At 37.3% G+C, this 19,216-nt stretch overlaps 3 protein-coding genes across 3 annotated transcripts; all 3 read right to left on the bottom strand.

Annotated features, from left to right (window-relative positions):
- Positions 1–1,151: 1,151 nt before the first annotated feature.
- cdca7b (cell division cycle associated 7b) lies at positions 1,152–6,447 on the bottom strand. The gene is made up of 10 exons (XM_055058862.1): positions 6,325–6,447; positions 4,504–4,647; positions 4,300–4,400; positions 3,967–4,201; positions 3,804–3,866; positions 3,110–3,292; positions 2,696–2,851; positions 2,453–2,602; positions 2,039–2,175; positions 1,152–1,552 (listed from the first exon to the last, which is right to left on the bottom strand). The coding sequence occupies exons 1-10, from the start codon at positions 6,340–6,342 to the stop codon at positions 1,531–1,533; spliced, it is 1,209 nt and encodes a 402-aa protein (XP_054914837.1). The 5' UTR covers positions 6,343–6,447; the 3' UTR covers positions 1,152–1,530.
- Positions 6,448–8,574: 2,127 nt separating this feature from the next.
- LOC129378565 (lactose-binding lectin l-2-like) lies at positions 8,575–9,449 on the bottom strand. Its single transcript, XM_055058876.1, has one exon. The coding sequence runs from the start codon at positions 9,366–9,368 to the stop codon at positions 8,880–8,882; it is 489 nt and encodes a 162-aa protein (XP_054914851.1). The 5' UTR covers positions 9,369–9,449; the 3' UTR covers positions 8,575–8,879.
- Positions 9,450–14,922: 5,473 nt separating this feature from the next.
- LOC129378549 (lactose-binding lectin l-2-like) lies at positions 14,923–16,204 on the bottom strand. Its single transcript, XM_055058861.1, has one exon. It carries the CDS (start codon positions 16,131–16,133, stop codon positions 15,645–15,647), a length of 489 nt encoding a protein of 162 aa, XP_054914836.1. The 5' UTR covers positions 16,134–16,204; the 3' UTR covers positions 14,923–15,644.
- Positions 16,205–19,216: the final 3,012 nt, after the last annotated feature.

Below are 19,216 nucleotides of genomic sequence, written 5' to 3'. Positions count from 1 at the left end.
GGCCTGGGGGCCAGATTAGGCCCACTAAAAACCTTTTACGTAGCCATGTATAGTACAGATGTACTTAAATAGAGCCTGTAAGATAAGTTGCTTGCTGGATTTTTTAAAAATCAATCCAAACTTTTTTTATCTATATACTGTCAAATTACATCAAAATGAAAAATGTCCAATATTATTTTATTGAGTCATCAAATGCAGGCAGCTTTTTATTAAAGTCTATCAGGAGTTTTATCAGTACCATCTGGCCCATCAATTCCATTGACTATGTTTGTGATTTTGATACGGTCCAAAATAAAAAGGGTGTGTGTGTCAGTCCTGGACTAGAACAACTCATGTAAATTCTCACTTTCATTTTCACTCTTCCAAAAAGGCCAGATCTGACACGTGGCTCTTTGCTGCTCCTCCAAGGTTACCATCAGCCACAACGGTAACCTTGGCTCAGCTGCTCTGATTTTTGTCCCCCTGTTAGTTTAAGTTTGGAGTTTTGCAAGACTTTTTTTTTTTTTTTCCCCAGAACTTTTCCAAAGCTTGAGATGTTGTATTACACAACCCTGGTTTAAACCTTTACACAGTATCCCTGACTTGTGTGATCTGTTCCTTGCTCTTGTTCACTAATGTCTTCCAACAAACACCTCATGTAAGTTCAGATTACATAATTTACACATTAAGCTGTGCATAGTAAGACTAACAGAATAAACCTTCATAGAGGCAAATAAAGTGATGAACAAAGACATCTGAAATGACGTATAAAACTGACGTTTCACACATTCACAACGCCAGGGATGCTCTTTACTTCCTGTAGTAAAGGTATTCTTAGCACAGATAAATTAATTTGATATTAAAATACACATGCCAGTTACAAATCTTATAGGTATGAGAGTAATGGGGTCCTAATGCAAGTGTTGGTCAAATAAAAACTTTATGTTCCACTTCGGCCCCAAATTACCCATACTTTTAGATTTTCTAATGGGACAGGCATATTTCAAAAGATACAATAAGATATAAACAAAAAAAATGTTTCAAATAAAAAGTAATTATGGCTGGGCCACGCTAAAACCTTAATAATATTTTCTGTCACAATAAACTACTTTAATAATAATGAATAATGCTGGCATTTTTATAGTAACAGAAAAATAATAAAGCCAGCACTGTTCTCTTTTTCACAAACTTTATTAAGATGTAAAAAATAAACCAGAGAGAACGGTATAAAGTGTTACAGAGCTATTTGAATCAAAGCTTCAGTTTTTGCTATAAAAAGGCGCACTAAAACATTTACGTAAAAGAAAAAAAAAATCTAGTAAAAATTTCACAATTTAAAGGTCTGACAACATCCCCGCAACACAAACACAAACCAGGATATATACATAAAAAATATCTATGAAACTGATTAAGGTGGCATAAAAAAAAAATCCCAACAATGTTGTTTTGTCACGTTGGATAAAAGGTCAAAAATGTGTTGGGAATTAAAATGTGCATTAAAATGTTTGTACAGTACGGTGCAGCACCGGAAGACGTTTAGTTTTCTGGATTTCACTGCAGCTCCTTCTGGATACTGCAACAGAAAAAAACAACAAAAAAACAACATAAATTTCCACTGTGTGGACGTTTCTCACTGAAACTAACAAAACTTAGTTTTTCCCCTCAAAGATCTGGATAAAAATTATGCAATAATTAGCTTATTTTTCCTCAGTGTTACAGCTCTACAGCCAGACAGTTGGTTCTTGAAAGTGCTCCGACTAACAATCAACAGTTAATATGAATAATCCATGTCATAATTTACCATCGTTTTACATATGTTAAAGTGAGTCTGGAAACTTTGTGTACTTCTCTCTGAAGCCCAGAAATGCATAAACAGCCACAAGAAATTATCTCTAATAGAACCTCCTCTTTATATGTTACATGTGCTTAAGACACACCAACAGATTTTCTTGTTTTATTCCTAAAACTTAAGTTTTAAGCTTTTTTTTGCGACATAGCTGCTTTGGTTTGATTCCGTCCCTTTAACATTCAACCGCACAGTGAAAACGAGGAAGCTCACCTCTCCAAATACTCGTGGACGTTGTCGTGGCCGTTGTAGCGTGCCAGGGCCACCAGGGTCCCCGTGGCGCAGCGGCCCTCCTTCTTACGACACAGACTGCAGTTACACACTCCCCGGCAGATGGGACATGACCACGTCTGACAGAAATAGAAAAAGGAAGTAGGGGGACAGTTATAGTCTCGACTTACTCTCTAGACTCTGTAGTACTGGAACTAGTTGTTTTATTCAACCAAATATTACTGGAGGCCAATCTGTATACACAACAAAAAAGGTGTATCCTGTGTGGTTCATTAGGGAACATCCATTATAGATTTAAATTTGAAGACACCATTCTGCTTATAAAATTTATTAAAAGTAATTTTTTTTGGTCATTTCATTTTAGTAGAAGTGCCTGCTACATGTGTAAACACTGACCGGGTCGAGCAGAACGGTGCGCACGTCCTCTCCATAGCGATTCTTCAGGCATGGTCCACAGAACTGACCTTTGACCCCCACACAGTAACCACTACGGCACACCGTCTTGGTGTCCAAAGTCTTCTGTCGGCACTGGTGGCATGAGCTTCCCTGAAAGGGGGGCGTGAAGAGAGCGACTCAGGCGCTCTGCTGATATCAGGGGAAAAAATGGAGGCCAAAGGTGAAGGACGTGAAGCGACTCACGTTGTCTTTGTCCCAGATCTTGTCTCTGCTGCGGTACGCCACGTTTTCCAGGTCCTCGTCCGTGATCTCGTCGACCGACTTCACCATGTACTGACTCTTCCTGGACTTGGGGCTTCGTTTCCTTCTCTTCCTCCCGTCAATACGTTCCTCATCCACCTGACCAGTGGGGAACACATCACAGGTTATGCTAAACCTTTGAACTTGTTCTTTTTCAATGATTCGAAATCTTTGGGAATTGGCTGAAAGAACATGTGAGTGGATCGTTTAACAGATTGCTTTTATTAGGAAACTAAAACTAAACTAAACCCTTTTGTACAAAGTGCATTCATTTGAATCCTGCTGCAAGAATATAGTCTGACAAGAACATGCTCCTATGTTCTGCAGTATTCTTTTCAAACTTTTGTTAAAGTGCACCTCCATCAGTCTCCAGATGTCCAGAGTCCTTGGTTTTCTAATGCAAGTTGGCTCAGGCTTTTCCTCCACCCCGAAGTTTTCCGGAGGACGAGCCTTACGAGACGGGTTCCTCCTCTCTGACCCTGCGTCGGACTTAAACTTGCGCTTCTGCGGCGATACCTTCTGCAATATCCTCTTCCTCTTCTGCAGAAAAACAGGGCAGATTTTTGTTTTGCTTCCTCTGGTTTCCTGATGATTTATTTATTCTTAAACGAGGACATGGTGAGAGGTCTTTAAAACCTAAGCTCCCAAGTTGGTCATTTCAAATGCACATTGCAACACTTACATTCCCCACACACACACCAATGAGTTTATCGATTGTTATAAAAATGCTGTAAGTATCTTGAATGAAATTTGACTTCACAATTCAACAACTTGAAACTGGCCTCTGTCTCTTTGAGAAACTCTTTGCGACACTCTGCCTTCAGCGCATCGTCACAACAATGCCTCCCCATTATGCCGTTAACCATTCATAGGCGCTTCAAGGATTTTTCAAACACGCATAAAAGAATCAAAGTAACAATTCAGCTAGGATTTTTATGAGGAAAATCAGTGTACTCACAACCTGTAAGAAAATAAAGACGTTTCCAAGCATTTTTGAAGGCCTCCATTCATTTTGACTTGTTTGTGTAACTTGTTTGCACTAAACGCTCACCTGAGGCGTGTCCAGCGGAGTCAGGTCAGTGAGGGAGGTCAGACCAGCAAACAGCTTCGCGAGCTGGAAAAGAAGAAGGAGAAAAAATATCACAGTAGAATGAATCAAGGATGAGTAACAAGTTAACTAGAAAAAATACAAAAACATTCCACTAAGACATTACCATGGCTTTGTTTTCCTGTATGTTGCGATCTCGTTTTATCAGACTTTGGCACAATTCCTCCTTCTTCTCCTTCACCACCTCCACATCTTCCTGTTCCTCCTCCTCCTCCTCCTCATCTTTCTCCTCCTTGTTGACCTTCCTCAGCCTTCCTCTCCCTCTCCGAGGCGGGTCACTCCCTCTGACATTTTTCTTATTCTGTATTTTCGGGGGAGCAGGTTCCTTCTTGCCCGGAAACCTAGAGAGCAATTTTTAAATTTCAGCTGAGCCTATCAGCACCCTCTGCATTTTCTTTCTAGCTCAATCCTGAATGTTTAGAAATCTACAAATCCTCACCTGAGCGCAACTAACAGACTCCTCCTCTTTGGCTCAGGTGGCTCCTCGCCGTCGGAGTAGAAGCCTGTGTCTTTGTCGCTGTCCCCTTCTGAGTCAACAACCTGAAGAAAAAGCAAAAGGAATTAAAAAAAAAATAATAATAATCAGGGCGTAAAGGATAAACTTTCACTTTGTGGTCAAAAGCTTTGATTGAGAATATCCTACTTTGGTCTTTTGCTGCTTTTGGAAGCATCCTCTGTCCTCTTCTGCCTCATCCTTGCTGAATCCTTCAAACTCCTCCTCGCTGTCTGATTGGCTGAACAGACGAGCCAGCTCAGCAGTTATATACTGGGATTTGAAAGTTGGAGCCTATTGGCAGACACATGAAAACAAATTACTGTGTTTCCATGGAAGGACAAGAAAAAAAAAGTACACAGCAGGTATTTATTTGTTCATTTCAAATGATAGTTAAGAGAAGTGAACTTTTATAGAACCATATTTAGGCTTGCCTTCTCAGGATTCTTCAGCTGTACACCAGAGGGAGACAAAGTCCACCTCTTAGCATGATGTGACACTAAATTAACTGTGCAGCTCTTAAAAGCAGAAGAATTCCCGCCAGGATTGACAGAGCTGGCCGTCACAGAATAAAACTTATCATTCGGACTTTGAACGAGCAGCGCCAGAGAAATCCTTATTGCTGCAGGTCGGCTGAGCCGCAGCTTGGCAGGCCAAGTCAGAGCAGTGACAAGATGAAGTGAAAAAGGAAAACCCTATATCTCATTCCCACCAGGTTTACTTCCCCATAGTAAGAATCACATATGTGCAACGGCTTCTTGCCATATAAATGGGTCATAACTCACCGATTCCTCCACTTCAGAATTCTTCAAGCTTTTCCATTTTACTCTAACGGGTAAACCAGCAACCACAAAGACCAGTGTTTTCATAATTTATGGCTCATTGTAAGGCCCTGCGAGGTTCAGTTAGGTAGTATTACACACACACACACTGCTATGTTTGTAATTAATAAAGATAGAGAAATAAGCTTTTTTATAAGGTAGTGCAACATTGAATTTGTACGTCATTCTTATGTATGTTTTTGTTTACATCTTGTCTGCATTATGGGACATTAAAGAATCTAGCTGGACCTCACTGCAAAATGAACGACTTTTTAGATGCAGTTGTTCACCTATAGGATGACATACTTATTGTAAGCAAACAAAACATAATCACTAATGTACAACTGCTCCTGATGACATGACATAGGGCACAGGGCAACTAACTTACATTTTTTTGAGTAGCCGTATTTGCATTTGTTTTTCCCTCTTGATTCAACTCTTTTATATAAATTTCATCCTTAATGAGTGATTCATTGTGTTCTGCACATTTAAACCATATCTGACTCCACGCACAGTGGCATTTTCTTAAGAGTAAGAGAATTGGCTGGAATAAAGAGATTTAACCATCAAATATTTTCAGCAATTATTTAGAACAAGTCTGGGTGATGTGGTTCTCTGAGTCCTAAAAAAACATTTTTGTGCAAAACCCCCAAGAATAAACGATCATCTGGTAAACACACTTCTAATGGATCAGTTGTTTACAAATCCCTAGTGTCTCTTGTGACGTCATCAATAACAACAGCAGGATAAGAAGATGCTTTGTTTGAGCTAACAGGTGAGAAATGTTAATATTCTGCGAAATGCTGCGGCATTGACATGCATGCAGCATTTTACTGCAGCTGCAAATCTGAGAGGGGGGAAAAAGACAGTTCCTTTAAAATGCATGTTTGAAGTTCGGAAAAAACCTTTAAACTCTAAACATAAGCACCTTCTTTGAGATTTGCAAAATACCCTTCTGTGCGTTTATCTAAAGCGCAGCTGGAAACAAACCACAGATTACTCGTTGACAGAAGTTAAAACTGACTGCTTGACAACCGCGATACCCGGGCCCGTTCACGGAGGAGTGGTTAGAAAAAAAAAACAACATATAACGGCCAAAGTTTCGGTAAAGAAAAGAAAAACCCAACAACACGGAGGTTCGGGTACTTACGTCTGACTTGAGGGTCATTTTGGGGGCTATCCCTTTAGCTTAAAGTTTTCTGGAGAGAAAGTTTAAGCTCATGAAATGAAATCAATGGTGGGAAAAAAGAGGTGGATTTAAAACCGACCCGCTCAAGAGCGTCACAGAAAATGGGGCTCGTGACGTCGACGCGCGCACGCGTGAAACGTGCTGTTTGCATTGGGACGTGACTAACATGCCCGCATATTTACAACATGACAGAGAACTCCAACAAATATATTACTAACTTTCGGACACATTGCAGATTCTCTGAGTCTGAAGAGGACGTCAGTCCACGGATTCCCCTCCTGAACTCAGAATGGTTCGGTCCGACTTCGCGCGGAAACAGCACGTGGGGGCGGCCAGGCTGCTCGGCCTCCACAACAACTCCCGACTCCTTCACTGCGACCGTGAACGCAACATCGTCTGTTTCTTGAGCCTTGTTTCCACAAAGCTGAATGCTGAGACAACGTCAAGTCCATTTCTGCATCACGTTTGAAGCATGTGAACGAAAGTCCTTTACAAAGAATTAACATCCATTTATTTAAAAAGAGACTTTTAAAAAACTGAGTAAAACTTAGTGGTGCATTTAAATGCATCGGATTTACAACCCTTTTCATGAAAGTTGTTTCATAAAAAGACAAGAAGTACAGCAATATCATCTTTGAGTCTGATGTTTTTGATTCTGAGATATTTCTATGTATTGCTGGAGTTTATCTGCAGGGATGAATGCTGAAGAGAGACAGGAGTCCACCTGGTTTCTTTTATATTCATCAGAAAGGGTGTCTATAGTGTTCTTGCTAAAGAGCTACTTTAATGTTTGCTTTGATTTTCAATAAAAAAACTACCCTTTAAAAGAAACTATCAGTTTCCTTTCCATGGACATATTATCTTATCATCTTTTTCAAAAGTCAGATGCAGCAGAGTTTGTCTTCAGACAGCATTACAGAGGAAGAAGAAAAGGTGAAAAGGATAAAACAAACAGTGATATTATAATTTTGGGAGTGTCGGGCACTGATCCTGCTCCCCTTTAAAACTTTGTAAGCAAAATCTGACACAGGAGTTGTGTTGATCATAAACTAATCAAGGCAAAGATGGTTCCAAGCAACAGTTCTAGATTGTAAAAACACTGGAACAATTCTCTTGTAGTCATTCAGAGGTAAAAGAAAAAAAGAAGAAATTAATTTATATAGAATAGTATTGTACTTAAATAACAACCAAGTTCTATAACACCTTGTTAAATAAAAAACATCTTCTGCCAATGGTTCATGAAGCCATGATGCGCCTTAACGCTGTTTTACTGAATGCTTTTGCTGCCCTCTAGTGGCTAGAAAACAGCACTAAATCAAATTTAGTTTACGGCTTAAAAATCCTGGCATTGCAAAAACGAGAAAAGAAAACTACGGAAGAGGATTAGGGCCACTGAAAAATATATAAAAAAATAAAAATTGCCCGAATTTTTTATTTTTTTTTTTTTTTTGTTTTGCAGTAGATCAAAAAAATAAAAAACTATCTCAGAATTCAGCATTCTGACTTTTTTCCCAGAAAAAATAAAAAAGTGTTTTTTTTCTGAGATACTGAAAAAAATTTCTGGCAATTTTTATTTTATTTTTTTTCAGTGGCCCTAATCCTCTTCTGTGGAAAACATATTGGGTAAATTTAGCTGTTTTAGTTAAAAAACTGAAAACAACAGATCATATTAGGGGCGAAGCAAAACCACTGTTCCAGGAGATTTAGACTTGTGCACAGCGTTAGTCTCTTTCAAATTATCCGTTTATTTGCTCTATTTGCACAGAAATAACTTAACATGTGTTAAACACGTTGAGAATTAAATGGTTTTTCTTTTGAAGCAAAGCTCATTGTGATCGTCTCTATGTATGTAGTAACTAGTGGACAGTAAGAGGTACTGTTGCAGTTATACTGTCACTTATGGTGAGAAGTAGAAAATGAAAGGCTAACATACATCTCTAGAATGTGTTTTTATTCCTCTCAAGCATTATTTTGGGAAGGGGGAAGAGGAGCGGTGTGCTGGCTTCATGTTGAAAGCTGAAGGACTTTAAGCCTAAATGGTTTAAAGTGTGAATGTGTGAATTTTCATCCAAGGCCAGGCGCAGGCTGGGTTGAAATCCAGCTCAAGAACTTGGCTTGAGGAAACGTTTTATTCAACAGCACAACAGACAAAAGTGGAGCTAAAATTTTAAAACAAAAGTACTTTATTTGCGGAATAAAATCACGTTTTATTCAACAACCAAAACAACAAGGATAAAAATCAATCAACAAAAGTTTATTAAACAAGCAGCTTATGAAAATCAAAGCAAATATTAGGGAACAAAAAACGTTCAAAGCTATGCAGGCCTGGTAGATCCAATCTTAAGAGGTTAATATAATCCTTAGGAAAATATAATGCCAACCTAATACTGCACATTTCACCTGCATCTGGGTGCACCTTTCCATTTTTTCCCCTTTACATTGAGGTTGAATCTAAAAAAAAATCAGCAAGAAATGTAATGCAATTAAGATTATTTTTCTTTTTAATTGTTTTGTGTTTAGGGACAAACTGTGCGAGCTGCACACACAAAAGCAAATCTATTTGAGCACACATGATCATTCCAGTAAAAACTGCTTCCAAAGTTGGTGTGTCCACAGTGTTCATTTCCACCAGCATTGTCTGGCTGTCTAGGATGCCAAATGGAAAATTTGTACTTAGACCCATCGGACCACATCCATCCTCCTTCCTTATGAATATCAGTGAGTCCAATCCAGGTCCATGACTGAGTGGGATCAAAGTTCTTGATCAGCAAATTGACAAAATTGTGTTCAGGTAGACTGTGGATGGAAACCAGGTTGGCTCCCTCTGACACACACTGGAGCTCTGCTTCTCCCCAGGTCACTCTTGAGCCAAAGTACTTGTAGCAGCGACCCTGAAAGCTGAACCAGAACAAGGGACAGCCGCCACGCAGCAGCTTCAGTTCCTGTCCATCTGAAGGAGGCTCAGCAGCCAGAGCCAGACCAACCAGGAAGAGGAACCACATCATCTTGGAGCTCGATGCGTCTGATGTGGAGGGATCTGAAGTTCTTGCTGGAGTTTTTCTGCAGTGATGGATGTTGGAGAGAATCCTGGAGAGGCAAAAGGCAGACTGCTTCCTTTTATAACACCAAGAGAGGGCGTCTGCAGTGTTGGAGTGTAATGATTGATCAATAGATCAGTTATTATTTGTAGGAAAATAACAATAAAAGTTGAACAGAGCTTAACAGCTTTTTGGACATCTTTTTAAAATTAAAAGTTTAACATATTCAGATTTATATATTACATTTTTTAGGGTGATATTTTAACAGGAAAATCTCAGAAGACAATGTTTTTTTAAATTAGAAGAATCTCAAAATCAAAATATTATACATTAAGCAATTAAACAAGAAAACTCCAAGTAGGAGCTCTTTAAATTTCTTTATTGGGTTGCAATGATTCAATACATTAGATCAAGTATACAACACAGTGACTTTAGTTTGGAAAATCATGGATAGTTTTTCCTCCTAATTATTGCTCAGTAAAAAAAAAAAAAAGTTATTATCATAATTTTGTATAAAACAAAAATATTCAGTAACATTAATTCTGTTTGGTTCTTTCTTAAAAATGAGTTAAGGAACAAATGCAGCTGTACTAGACAATTATTGCTCTCTTAACTTCCTTGTTCTTCCTGTAAATGTTGTGGATCTACCAGGAAACTATCTATTCTCTGAGCATGCAAAAGTTCAGTGATAAGAGTGAGTCAAATATTTTATACTCTTTAAAATAAACACTTTGTATTTGATCCTGAAAAATAAGATACCAATACCTAGAAACCAACAAGAAAGTCATGAATGAAGGTTTTTACATCCAGAGCCACTGATAATAAAAATCCCCCATAAAGACACAGCAGAAATTCAAACTTTAATTTCCTCAATATCTGGAAATTATGTTTCTCATTTTATTTTCTTATTCTGTGCAGCTGTTTATTACATTGCAAATCAAAGTCCAACCTTTCATCCTAGAAAATTAAACAATCTGAATAGTCTAATTATTCTGAATCCTCTTACTGAATTAAGCCCGAATTATAGTTTGCAACCAAAAATCATCAAACATCATCAAATGGTGATGCTGTCATTGCATCAAGACCCTCAAGAGGATTTGAGCAAAGTTGCATGTAGATGTTGCATCAACTCTGCTTTGACATCTGATGCTAACAATAGTTCTTAAACTAACTGCAGTTCAAATGGAGGATGAGTCTCAATGCACTTAGAAAATAAGACACAACATGCAGCTCAGTTTCTATAAGAAACTGTGACTGGATCATCTTGCTACGTTTGTGCATCAAGATGATCCAGGATGTGAGATTCATGTTTCAAGAAAAGAGTGATGGATGAAGGCTTGCATAAAGGTAATAACTAGTGGACACAGCATTTTATGCAACAGACTTTTGATCGTAACAAAAAACTCTTTTCTGATTTTATGCATAAAGCTCTTACACAACTTTAAAACGATTAGAGCATCTGAAGTCATAGACTGGAATGAGACGATTTTTCTGTTTCTAAGGCAAAATGTTTGATATGCACAAACAAGAGATTCTTTTAAGTGAGCATGAATGACAATTTCTGATTGAAAGGTGAAGTTTTTTATAACAGGGTGTGGAATGATCAAGGTTGTCATGAATGATCATTGGGAGAAGTTTAAGAAGAATAAGATTAGACATTAATCAGGTCCAACATCTTTATTGTTGTGTTTTCCATGTGATTACAGGTTTATTGCAGCATTAAAAAATATGTTCTGGATTCCTGTTCAGTAGAAACTGGGTCAGTGGAGTTGAAAATGAGGACAGCTGACAAACACAATAGATAAAATCTTAGATTATGTACTTTTATGCTTGTGGTAGAAAAACTGTTTCACTCCTTTCTCCTTATTGTCTTCCTCATCTCACTTTGGAAGTTCATTCCAACGTAAAATCAAAACGACAGCACAAGGTACTCATTTTTATCATTTGTGAAACAGACATGTGCTATCATAATCTCTTTCAACACATTTAGTTTTTTGAAATCTGAACATATTCTTCAAATTTCTTCAAAGCTTTATTGTTTCAGTTCATATTTCAAATTTCTTCAAAGCTTTATTGTTTCAGTTCATATTTCTGATAAGCACACATAAGGAATAGCAATATCAGAAAATTGGGCAAGCTTCACAAAAATAGGAATATTTATAAAGAATGAAAAGCAAAAGTCAAAAAATCATAAGACAAAAACTAATTACAGAAAAACTTTTGCATGTTTTATCCCTCGAGTTGAGTTTGATGTTTTCTGATCAATACATTCAAAACAACTGAGAGGATTCAGAATTATATTCTCTGTTAACCCTTGTGTTGTCTTGCAGGTCAAAAGTGACCAGTTACTAGTGATGTTACGTGACGTGCCGAGGCTTCGGAGCGTGTGTCGAGTAATGGAGGGGACGTTTCCATAAACCGCGTGTCGAAGCTTGCTTCATTTAGGGTAAGAGCTGAAAACGATGACCTCCGAAGCCTCGCTGCCCTGCTGGACCATGTGACTGCTTTGAGAAGTGGTTCAGATTTTGGCGCGGGGTTTGACAGCTTCATAAACCCCACAGCCTCCATTCAAATGTGGGTTGTTGTAGGCGAGTTGCGGTCAGTTGAGAGAGTGGATAGAGTTTTGATAGTTTGGATAGCAGAGTTTGGAGAGTGGTTATTTAGTTTGAGACAGTTAGTTTGTGTTTGGAGAGTTTAGGAGAGAGAGATAGATAGGAGATTTAGGAGTGTGTCTTTTCAAAGGCTGGAGAAGTAGTGTCAAAAAAGAGGAATCGTTTGAAACCAAAAACTGTGGAGAAATTGTTGATTAATAAAAATGCATGTAATCATCCAAGTTACACAAGCATTAGCCTATTCACTACCCCTCCCTAGTTCTGCAAGCACTTTCACTGTCCTCTGCCTGATGAAGCCCATGCCATTTTTCTAGTCACAGAAAAACATTAAACATGCCACGTCACATGACACTATACTATTTTGGAAAAAAATTACACACAGAATACATTCAAACAATATTTTATTATACACATATGTATATACATAATTTATGTAAACAAATAATTTCGTCCTACACCTTTTGTGACGTAATTCCCAAGAGCCATAATATACAAATATTCAACGCATCACACGTGTTAAGATACAGCTGGCTGTGATTATACACCTGGCCAGTAGGTGGTTTCGTGTGCACATGAAGTTTCAAGAAATGAACCCTTTCTCGAACCAGTTGTCTCAAGTGGTTCAATGCCTCATGAGGCTTCATCTCACCATCACTACCCTTTAGCTTAAAGTTTTCTGGAGAGAAAGTTTAAGCTCATGAAATGAAATCAATGGGGGGAAAAAAGAGGTGGATTTAAAACCGACCCGCTCAAGAGCGTCACAGAAAATGGGGCTCGTGACGTGGACGCGCGCACGCGTGAAACGTGCTGTTTGCACTGGGACGTGACTAACTTGCTCGCATATTTACAATGTAACAAACAAGTCCAAAAAATATATTACTAACTTTCGGACACATTGCAGATTCTCTGAGTCTGAAGAGGACGTCAGTCCACGGATTCCCCTCCTGAACTCAGAATGGTTCGGTCCGACTTCGCGCGGAAACAGCACGTGGGGGCGGCCAGGCTGCTCGGCCTCCACAACAACTCCCGACTCCTTCACTGCGACCGTGAACGCAACATCGTCTGTTTCTTGAGCCTTGTTTCCACAAAGCTGAATGCTGAGACAACGTCAAGTCCATTTCTGCATCACGTTTCAAGCATGTGAACGAAAGTCCTTCACAAAGAATTAACATTCATTTATTTAAAAATAGACTTTTAAAAAACTGAGTAAAACTTAGTGGTGCATTTAAATGCATCGGATTTACAACCCTTTTTATGAAGTTGTTTCATAAAAAAGAAGAACAGCAATATCATCTTTGAATCTGATTTTTTTGATTCTGAGATATTTCTATGTATTGCTGGAGTTTATCTGCAGGGATGAATGCTGAAGAGAGACAGGAGTCCACCTTGTTTCTTTTATATTCATCAGAAAGGGTGTCTATCTTGTTCTTGCTAAAGAGCTGCTTTAATGTTTGCTTTGATTTTCCATCAAAACTACCCTTTAAAAGAAACTATCAGTTTCCTTTCCATGGACGTATTATCTTATCATTGTGGTTGTGCACACAAACATCTTTTTCAAAAGTCAGATGCAGCAGATGGAGTTTGATGCAACAGATTGTGCATCAGATCACAGTTCACTTGTCTTCAGACAGCATTACAGAGGAAGAAGAAAAGGTGAAAAGGAAAAAACAAACATTGATATTATAATTTTGGGAGTGTCAGGCACTGATCCTGCTCCCCTTTAAAACTTTGTAAGCAAAATCTGACACAGGAGTTGTGTTGATCATAAACTAATCAAGGCAAAGATGGTTCCAAGCAACAGTTCTAGATTGTAAAACACACTGGAACAATTCTCTTTTAGTCATTCAGAGGTAAAAGAAAAAAAGAAGAAATTAATTTATAGAAAATAATATTGTACTTAAATAACAACCAAGTACTATTACACTTGTTAAAAAACATCTTCTGCCAATGGTTCATGAAGCCATGATGCGCCTTAACGCTGTTTTACTGAATGCTTTTGCTGCCCTCTTGTGGCTAGAAAACAGCACTAAATCAAATTTAGTTTACGGCTTAAAAATCCTGGCATTGCAAAAAGGAGGAAAGAAAACTACGGAAGAGGATTAGGGCCACTGAAAAAAATATTAAAAAATAAGACTTGCCAGAATTAAAATTTTTTTTGCAGTAGATCAAAAAAAATAACAATCTCAGAATTCAGCATTCTGACTTTTTTCCCCCAGAAAAAATAAAAAAAGTTGTTTTTTTCTGAGCTACTGAAAAAAATTTCTGGCAATTTTTATTTTATTCTTTTTCAGTGGCCCTAATCCTCTTCTGTGGAAAACATATTGGGTAAATTTAGCTGTTTTAGTTAAAAAACTGAAAACAACAGCTCATATTCGGAGCGATGCAAAACCACTGTTCCAGGAGATTTAGACTTGTGCACAGCGTTAGTCTCTTTCAAATTATGCATTTATTTGCTCTATTTGCACAGAGATAACTTAACCTGTGTTAAACACGTTAGTTTGTATTAATTATGTGACAGAATTAAATGGTTTTTCTTTTGAAGCAAAGCTCATTGTGATCGTCTCTATGTATGTAGTAACTAGTGGACAGTAAGAGGTACTGTTGCAGTTATACTGTCACTTATGGTGAGAAGTAGAAAATGAAAAGCTGACATACATCTCCAGAATGTGTTTTTATTCCTCTCAAGCATTATTTTGGGAAGGGGGAAGAGGAGCAGTGTGCTGGCTTCATGTTGAAAGCTGAAGGACTTTAAGCCTAAATGGTTTAAAGTGTGAATGTGTGAATTTTCATCCAAGGCCAGGCGCAGGCTGGGTTGAAATCCAGCTCAAGAACTTGGCTTGAGGAAACGTTTTATTCAACAGCACAACAGACAAAAGTGGAGCTAAAATTTTAAAACAAAAGTACTTTATTTGCGGAATAAAATCACATTTAATTCAACAACCAAAACAACTTTATGTATTTAATATCAAAAATAAAAATCAATCAACAAAAGTTTATTGAACAAACAGCTTATGAAAATCAAAGCAAATATTAGGGAACAAAAAACGTTCAAAGCTATGCAGGCCTGGTAGATCCAATCTGAAGAGGTTGATATAATCCTTAGGAAAATGTAATTCCAACCTAATACTCCACACTTTGCCTGTATCTGGGGCTTTTTTGTGATTTCTGTTCAATTGTCATAATTCTTGTTCTCTTTTTATTTCCTTCTCCAGTCCCTTTGCATTCTTCTCCATTCACTCCTATTAAGACCGACTGGCATTATCTTGTCCCTCTTTTATCTCTACAACCTTCTCTGTTACTTAACAATAAATAAAAAAAACTCTACAGAACTTTTGCAAAGAATTCATAGTGTTAGAAGAGAAACACAATATGCAAATCTACTTCCTCACACAGAAAGTGAATTACTGACAGTTTGCACTTTTCTTAAGCTTTAAATGAAAGCCTTTTTCTACTGACACGGTGAAATATCCTATTTTCTTTTAATTTCTAAACAAATCCTGTTTAGAAAATGAAGTCTTGAAATTCTACACTGAGAAAAATAAAAATCACAAATACTGTGTATGAAGCTCTTACAAATACTTGCTCAAATTAGAGCATCAAACAGACAGGAATGAGACAGTTTTTTTTTAGGCTAACAGCAATTTATACGAGATGCACAAACAAGAGCTTTTTTGTGTGAGCAAAAATGATCATTCCAGTACTTGTCCCGAACAAAGTTGGTGTGACCACAATGTCCCTGTCCTCCATCATTGCTAGGCTCACCAGGATGCCAAAGGGAAAAATCATATTTGGATCCGTCGGACCACATCCACGTTCCTTCCTTATGAATATCAGTGAGTCCAATCCAGGTGAAATCTTGAGTAGGATCAAAGTTCTTGATCAAGTTATTAACAAAATTGTGTTCCTCCAGACTGTGAATGGACACTAAGTTGCCTCCCTCTGTTAAACAGTGGACCTCTGCTTCACCCCAGGTCATGCGTGAAGCAACATACTTGTAGCAGCGGCCTTTGAAGCTGTACCAGAACATTGGACAGCCGCCACGCAGCAGCTTCAGTTCCTGTCCATCTGAAGGAGGCTCAGCAGCCAGAGCCAGACCAACCAGGAAGAGGAACCACATCATCTTGGAGCTCGATGCCTCTGATGTGGATTGATCTGAAGTTCTTGATGGAGTTTTTCTGCAGTGATGGATGTTGGAGAGAATCCTGGAGAGGCAAAAGGCAGACTGCTTCCTTTTATAACACGAAGAAAGGGCGTCTGCAGTGTTGGAGTGTAATGATTGATCAATATATCAGTTATTATTTGTAGGAAACTAACAATAAAAGTTGAACAGAGCTTAACAGCTTTTTGGACACCCTTTTAAAATTAAAAGTTTAACGTGTTCAGATTTATATATTACATATTTCAGGGTAAAATTTTAACAGGATAATATCAAAATACAATGTTGTTGTTTTTTTTTTAAATGAAAAGACTCAAAATATTATACATTAAACAATTAAACAAGAAAACTCCAAGTAGTCTTTAAATTTCTTTATCGGGTTGTAATGATTCAAAACATTAGATCAAGTATACAACACAGTGACTTTAGTTTGGAAAATCATGGATAGTTTTCCCTCCTAATTATTGCTCAGTAAAAAAAAAAAAAGGTATTATCACAATTTTGTATAAAACATAATATTCAGTAACATTAATTCTGTTTGGTTCTTTCTTAAAAATGAGTTAAGGAACAAATGCAGGTGTACTAGACAATTATTGATCTCTTAACTTCCTTGTTCTTCCTGTAAATGTTGTGGATCTACCAGGAAACTATCTATTCTCTGAGCATGCAAAAGGTCAGTGATAAGAGTGAGTCAAATATTTTATACTCTTTAAAATAAACACTTTGTATTTGATCCTGAAAAATAAGATACCAACACCTAGAAACCAGCAAGAAAGTCATGAATGAAGGTTTTTACATCCAGAGCCAATGATAATAAAAATCCCCTATAAAGACACAGCAGAAATTCAAACTTTAATTTCCTCAATATCTGGAAATTATGTTTCTCATTTTATTTTCTTATTTTTTGCAGCTGTTTATTACATTGCAAATCAAAGTCCAACCTTTCATCCTAGAAAATTAAACTATCTGAATAGTCTAATTATTCTGAATCCTAATTGAATTATGCCCTAATTATAAAGTTTGGAACCAAAAATCATCAAACATCATCAGATGGTGATGCTGTCATTGCACTCTGACCTCAAGACCCTCAAGAGGATTTGTGCAAAGTTGCATGTAGATGTTGCATCAACTCTGCTTTGACATCTGATGCTAACAATAGTTCTTAAACTAACTGCAGTTCAAATGGAGGATGAGCCTCAATGCACTTAGAAAATAAGACACAACATGCAGCTCAGTTTCTGTAACAAACTGTGACTGGATCATCTTGCTACGTTTGTGCAGCAAGATGATCCAGGATGTGAGACTCATGTTTCAAGAAAAGAGTGATGGATGAAGGCTTGCATAAATGTAATAACCAGTGGACACAGCATTTTATGCAACAGACTTTTGATCGTAACAAAAAAATCTTTCATGATTTTATGCATAAAGCTCTTACACAACTTTAAAACTATTAGCATCTGAAGTCATAGACTGGAATGAGACGATTCTTCTGTTTCTAAGGCAAAATGTTTGAGATGCACAAACAAGAGATTCTTTTAAGTGAGCATGAATGACAATTTCTGATTGAAAGGTGAAGTTTTTTATAACAGGGTGTGGAGGAAATACACTTCAAGGTTGTCGTGAATGATCATTGGGAGAAGTTTAAGAGGAATAAGATTAGACATGAATCAGTTCCAACATCTTTATTGTTGTGTTGTCCATGTGATTACAGGTTTATTGCAGCATTAAAAAATATGTTCCGGAATCCTGTTGAATAGAAACTGGGTCAGTGGAGTTGAAAATGAGGACAGCTGACAAACACAATAGATAAAATCTTAGATTATGTACTTTTATGCTTGTGGTAGAAAAACTGTTTCACTCCTTTCTCCTTCACCAAACAATCAGATCAACCACAGCAGCTGCTTCTGCTTGCTAATCACAGCAGGAGGCTGACTGTCAAGGAGGAGGGTCAAAGCAAAACAAACAAACAAATAAGTAAATAAACAACAATAGGTCTACCATTCATATAATATTCGAACTGTGATAATGATAATTTAGCAAAAAATAAATAAATCTAATTTATAGGCTCCACCAGTATGTGTATTTCAGTGATAAATAGAATTATAAGTAAAATGCAGTTGATCAAAAAGATGTTATTCGCTGCTCTTCTTAATATCACAGTCGGCTTGTGCGGTGTGTCAATCAGTGTATGAAACTGGGTTTCAGTTCTTGTGCCCTGATTTGGTTTTGTTTTTATTGATCTCTACGATCCTATGACATCGACACGCGAACAAATCAAAATAGCTCTTTCATTTGACTCAGATTCCTTTAATGCACAGAAAAAAATCTTAGTGTTAATAGTTCAATTGCAAAGTTCTCAGTGTCACATTGTCATTGTTTTGCATTCAACCAAACACTCCAGAATATTGTCTTCCTCATCTAACTTTGGAAGTTCATTCCAACGTAAAATCAAAACGGCAACACAAGCTACTAATTTTTATCATTTGTGAAACAGACGTGCTATTACAATCTCTTTCAACACATTTAGTTTTTTGAAATGTGAACATATTCTTCAAATTTCAAATTTCTTCAAAGCTTTATTGTTTCAATTCATGTTTCTGATAAGCACACATAAGGAATAGCAATATCAGAAAATTGGGCAAGCTTCACAAAAAAAGGAATATTTATAAAGAATGAAAAGCAAAAGTCAAAAAATCATAAGACAAAAACTAATTACAGAAAAACTTGCATGTTTTATCCCTCGAGTTGAGTTTGATGTTTTCTGATCAATACATTCAAAACAACTGAGAGGATTCAGAATTACATTCTCTGCAAACTGGACGAGCTTTACAAACAAAAGCCAGAGAGAGACCAAATAATAAGAACAGCAATATCATCTTGGAGTCTGATGTTTTTGATTCTGAGAAATTTCAGTGTTTTGCTGGAGTTTATTTGCAGGGATAAATGCTGAAGAGAGTTCTGGATAGACAGAAGTATATCTTTTCTCTTTTATATTCATCAGAAAGGAGATCTGTTGTATTCCTGCTAACAAGCTGCAATAAAGTTTG

The sequence above is a fragment of the Poeciliopsis prolifica genome, unplaced genomic scaffold (assembly GCF_027474105.1).
Source record: "Poeciliopsis prolifica strain line A6 unplaced genomic scaffold, Auburn_PproV2 SCAFFOLD052, whole genome shotgun sequence".
NCBI lineage: Eukaryota > Metazoa > Chordata > Actinopteri > Cyprinodontiformes > Poeciliidae > Poeciliopsis > Poeciliopsis prolifica.
Note: the sequence above shows the minus strand (reverse complement) of the source record. Positions and strands in the feature narration are given on the sequence as shown.

Coding starts and splice junctions, on each gene's coding strand:
- cdca7b (XM_055058862.1), bottom strand. Junction 3,293..3,803: donor CTCCGCTGGACACGCCTCAG/GTGAGCGTTTAG, acceptor GTTTTTCTGCAG/AAGAGGAAGAGGATATTGCA. Junction 2,176..2,452: donor GCACCGTTCTGCTCGACCCG/GTCAGTGTTTAC, acceptor TATTTCTGTCAG/ACGTGGTCATGTCCCATCTG.
- LOC129378565 (XM_055058876.1), bottom strand. CDS start 9,368: ATGATGTGGTTCCTCTTCCTGGTTGGTCTGGCTCTGGCTGCTGAGCCT.
- LOC129378549 (XM_055058861.1), bottom strand. CDS start 16,133: ATGATGTGGTTCCTCTTCCTGGTTGGTCTGGCTCTGGCTGCTGAGCCT.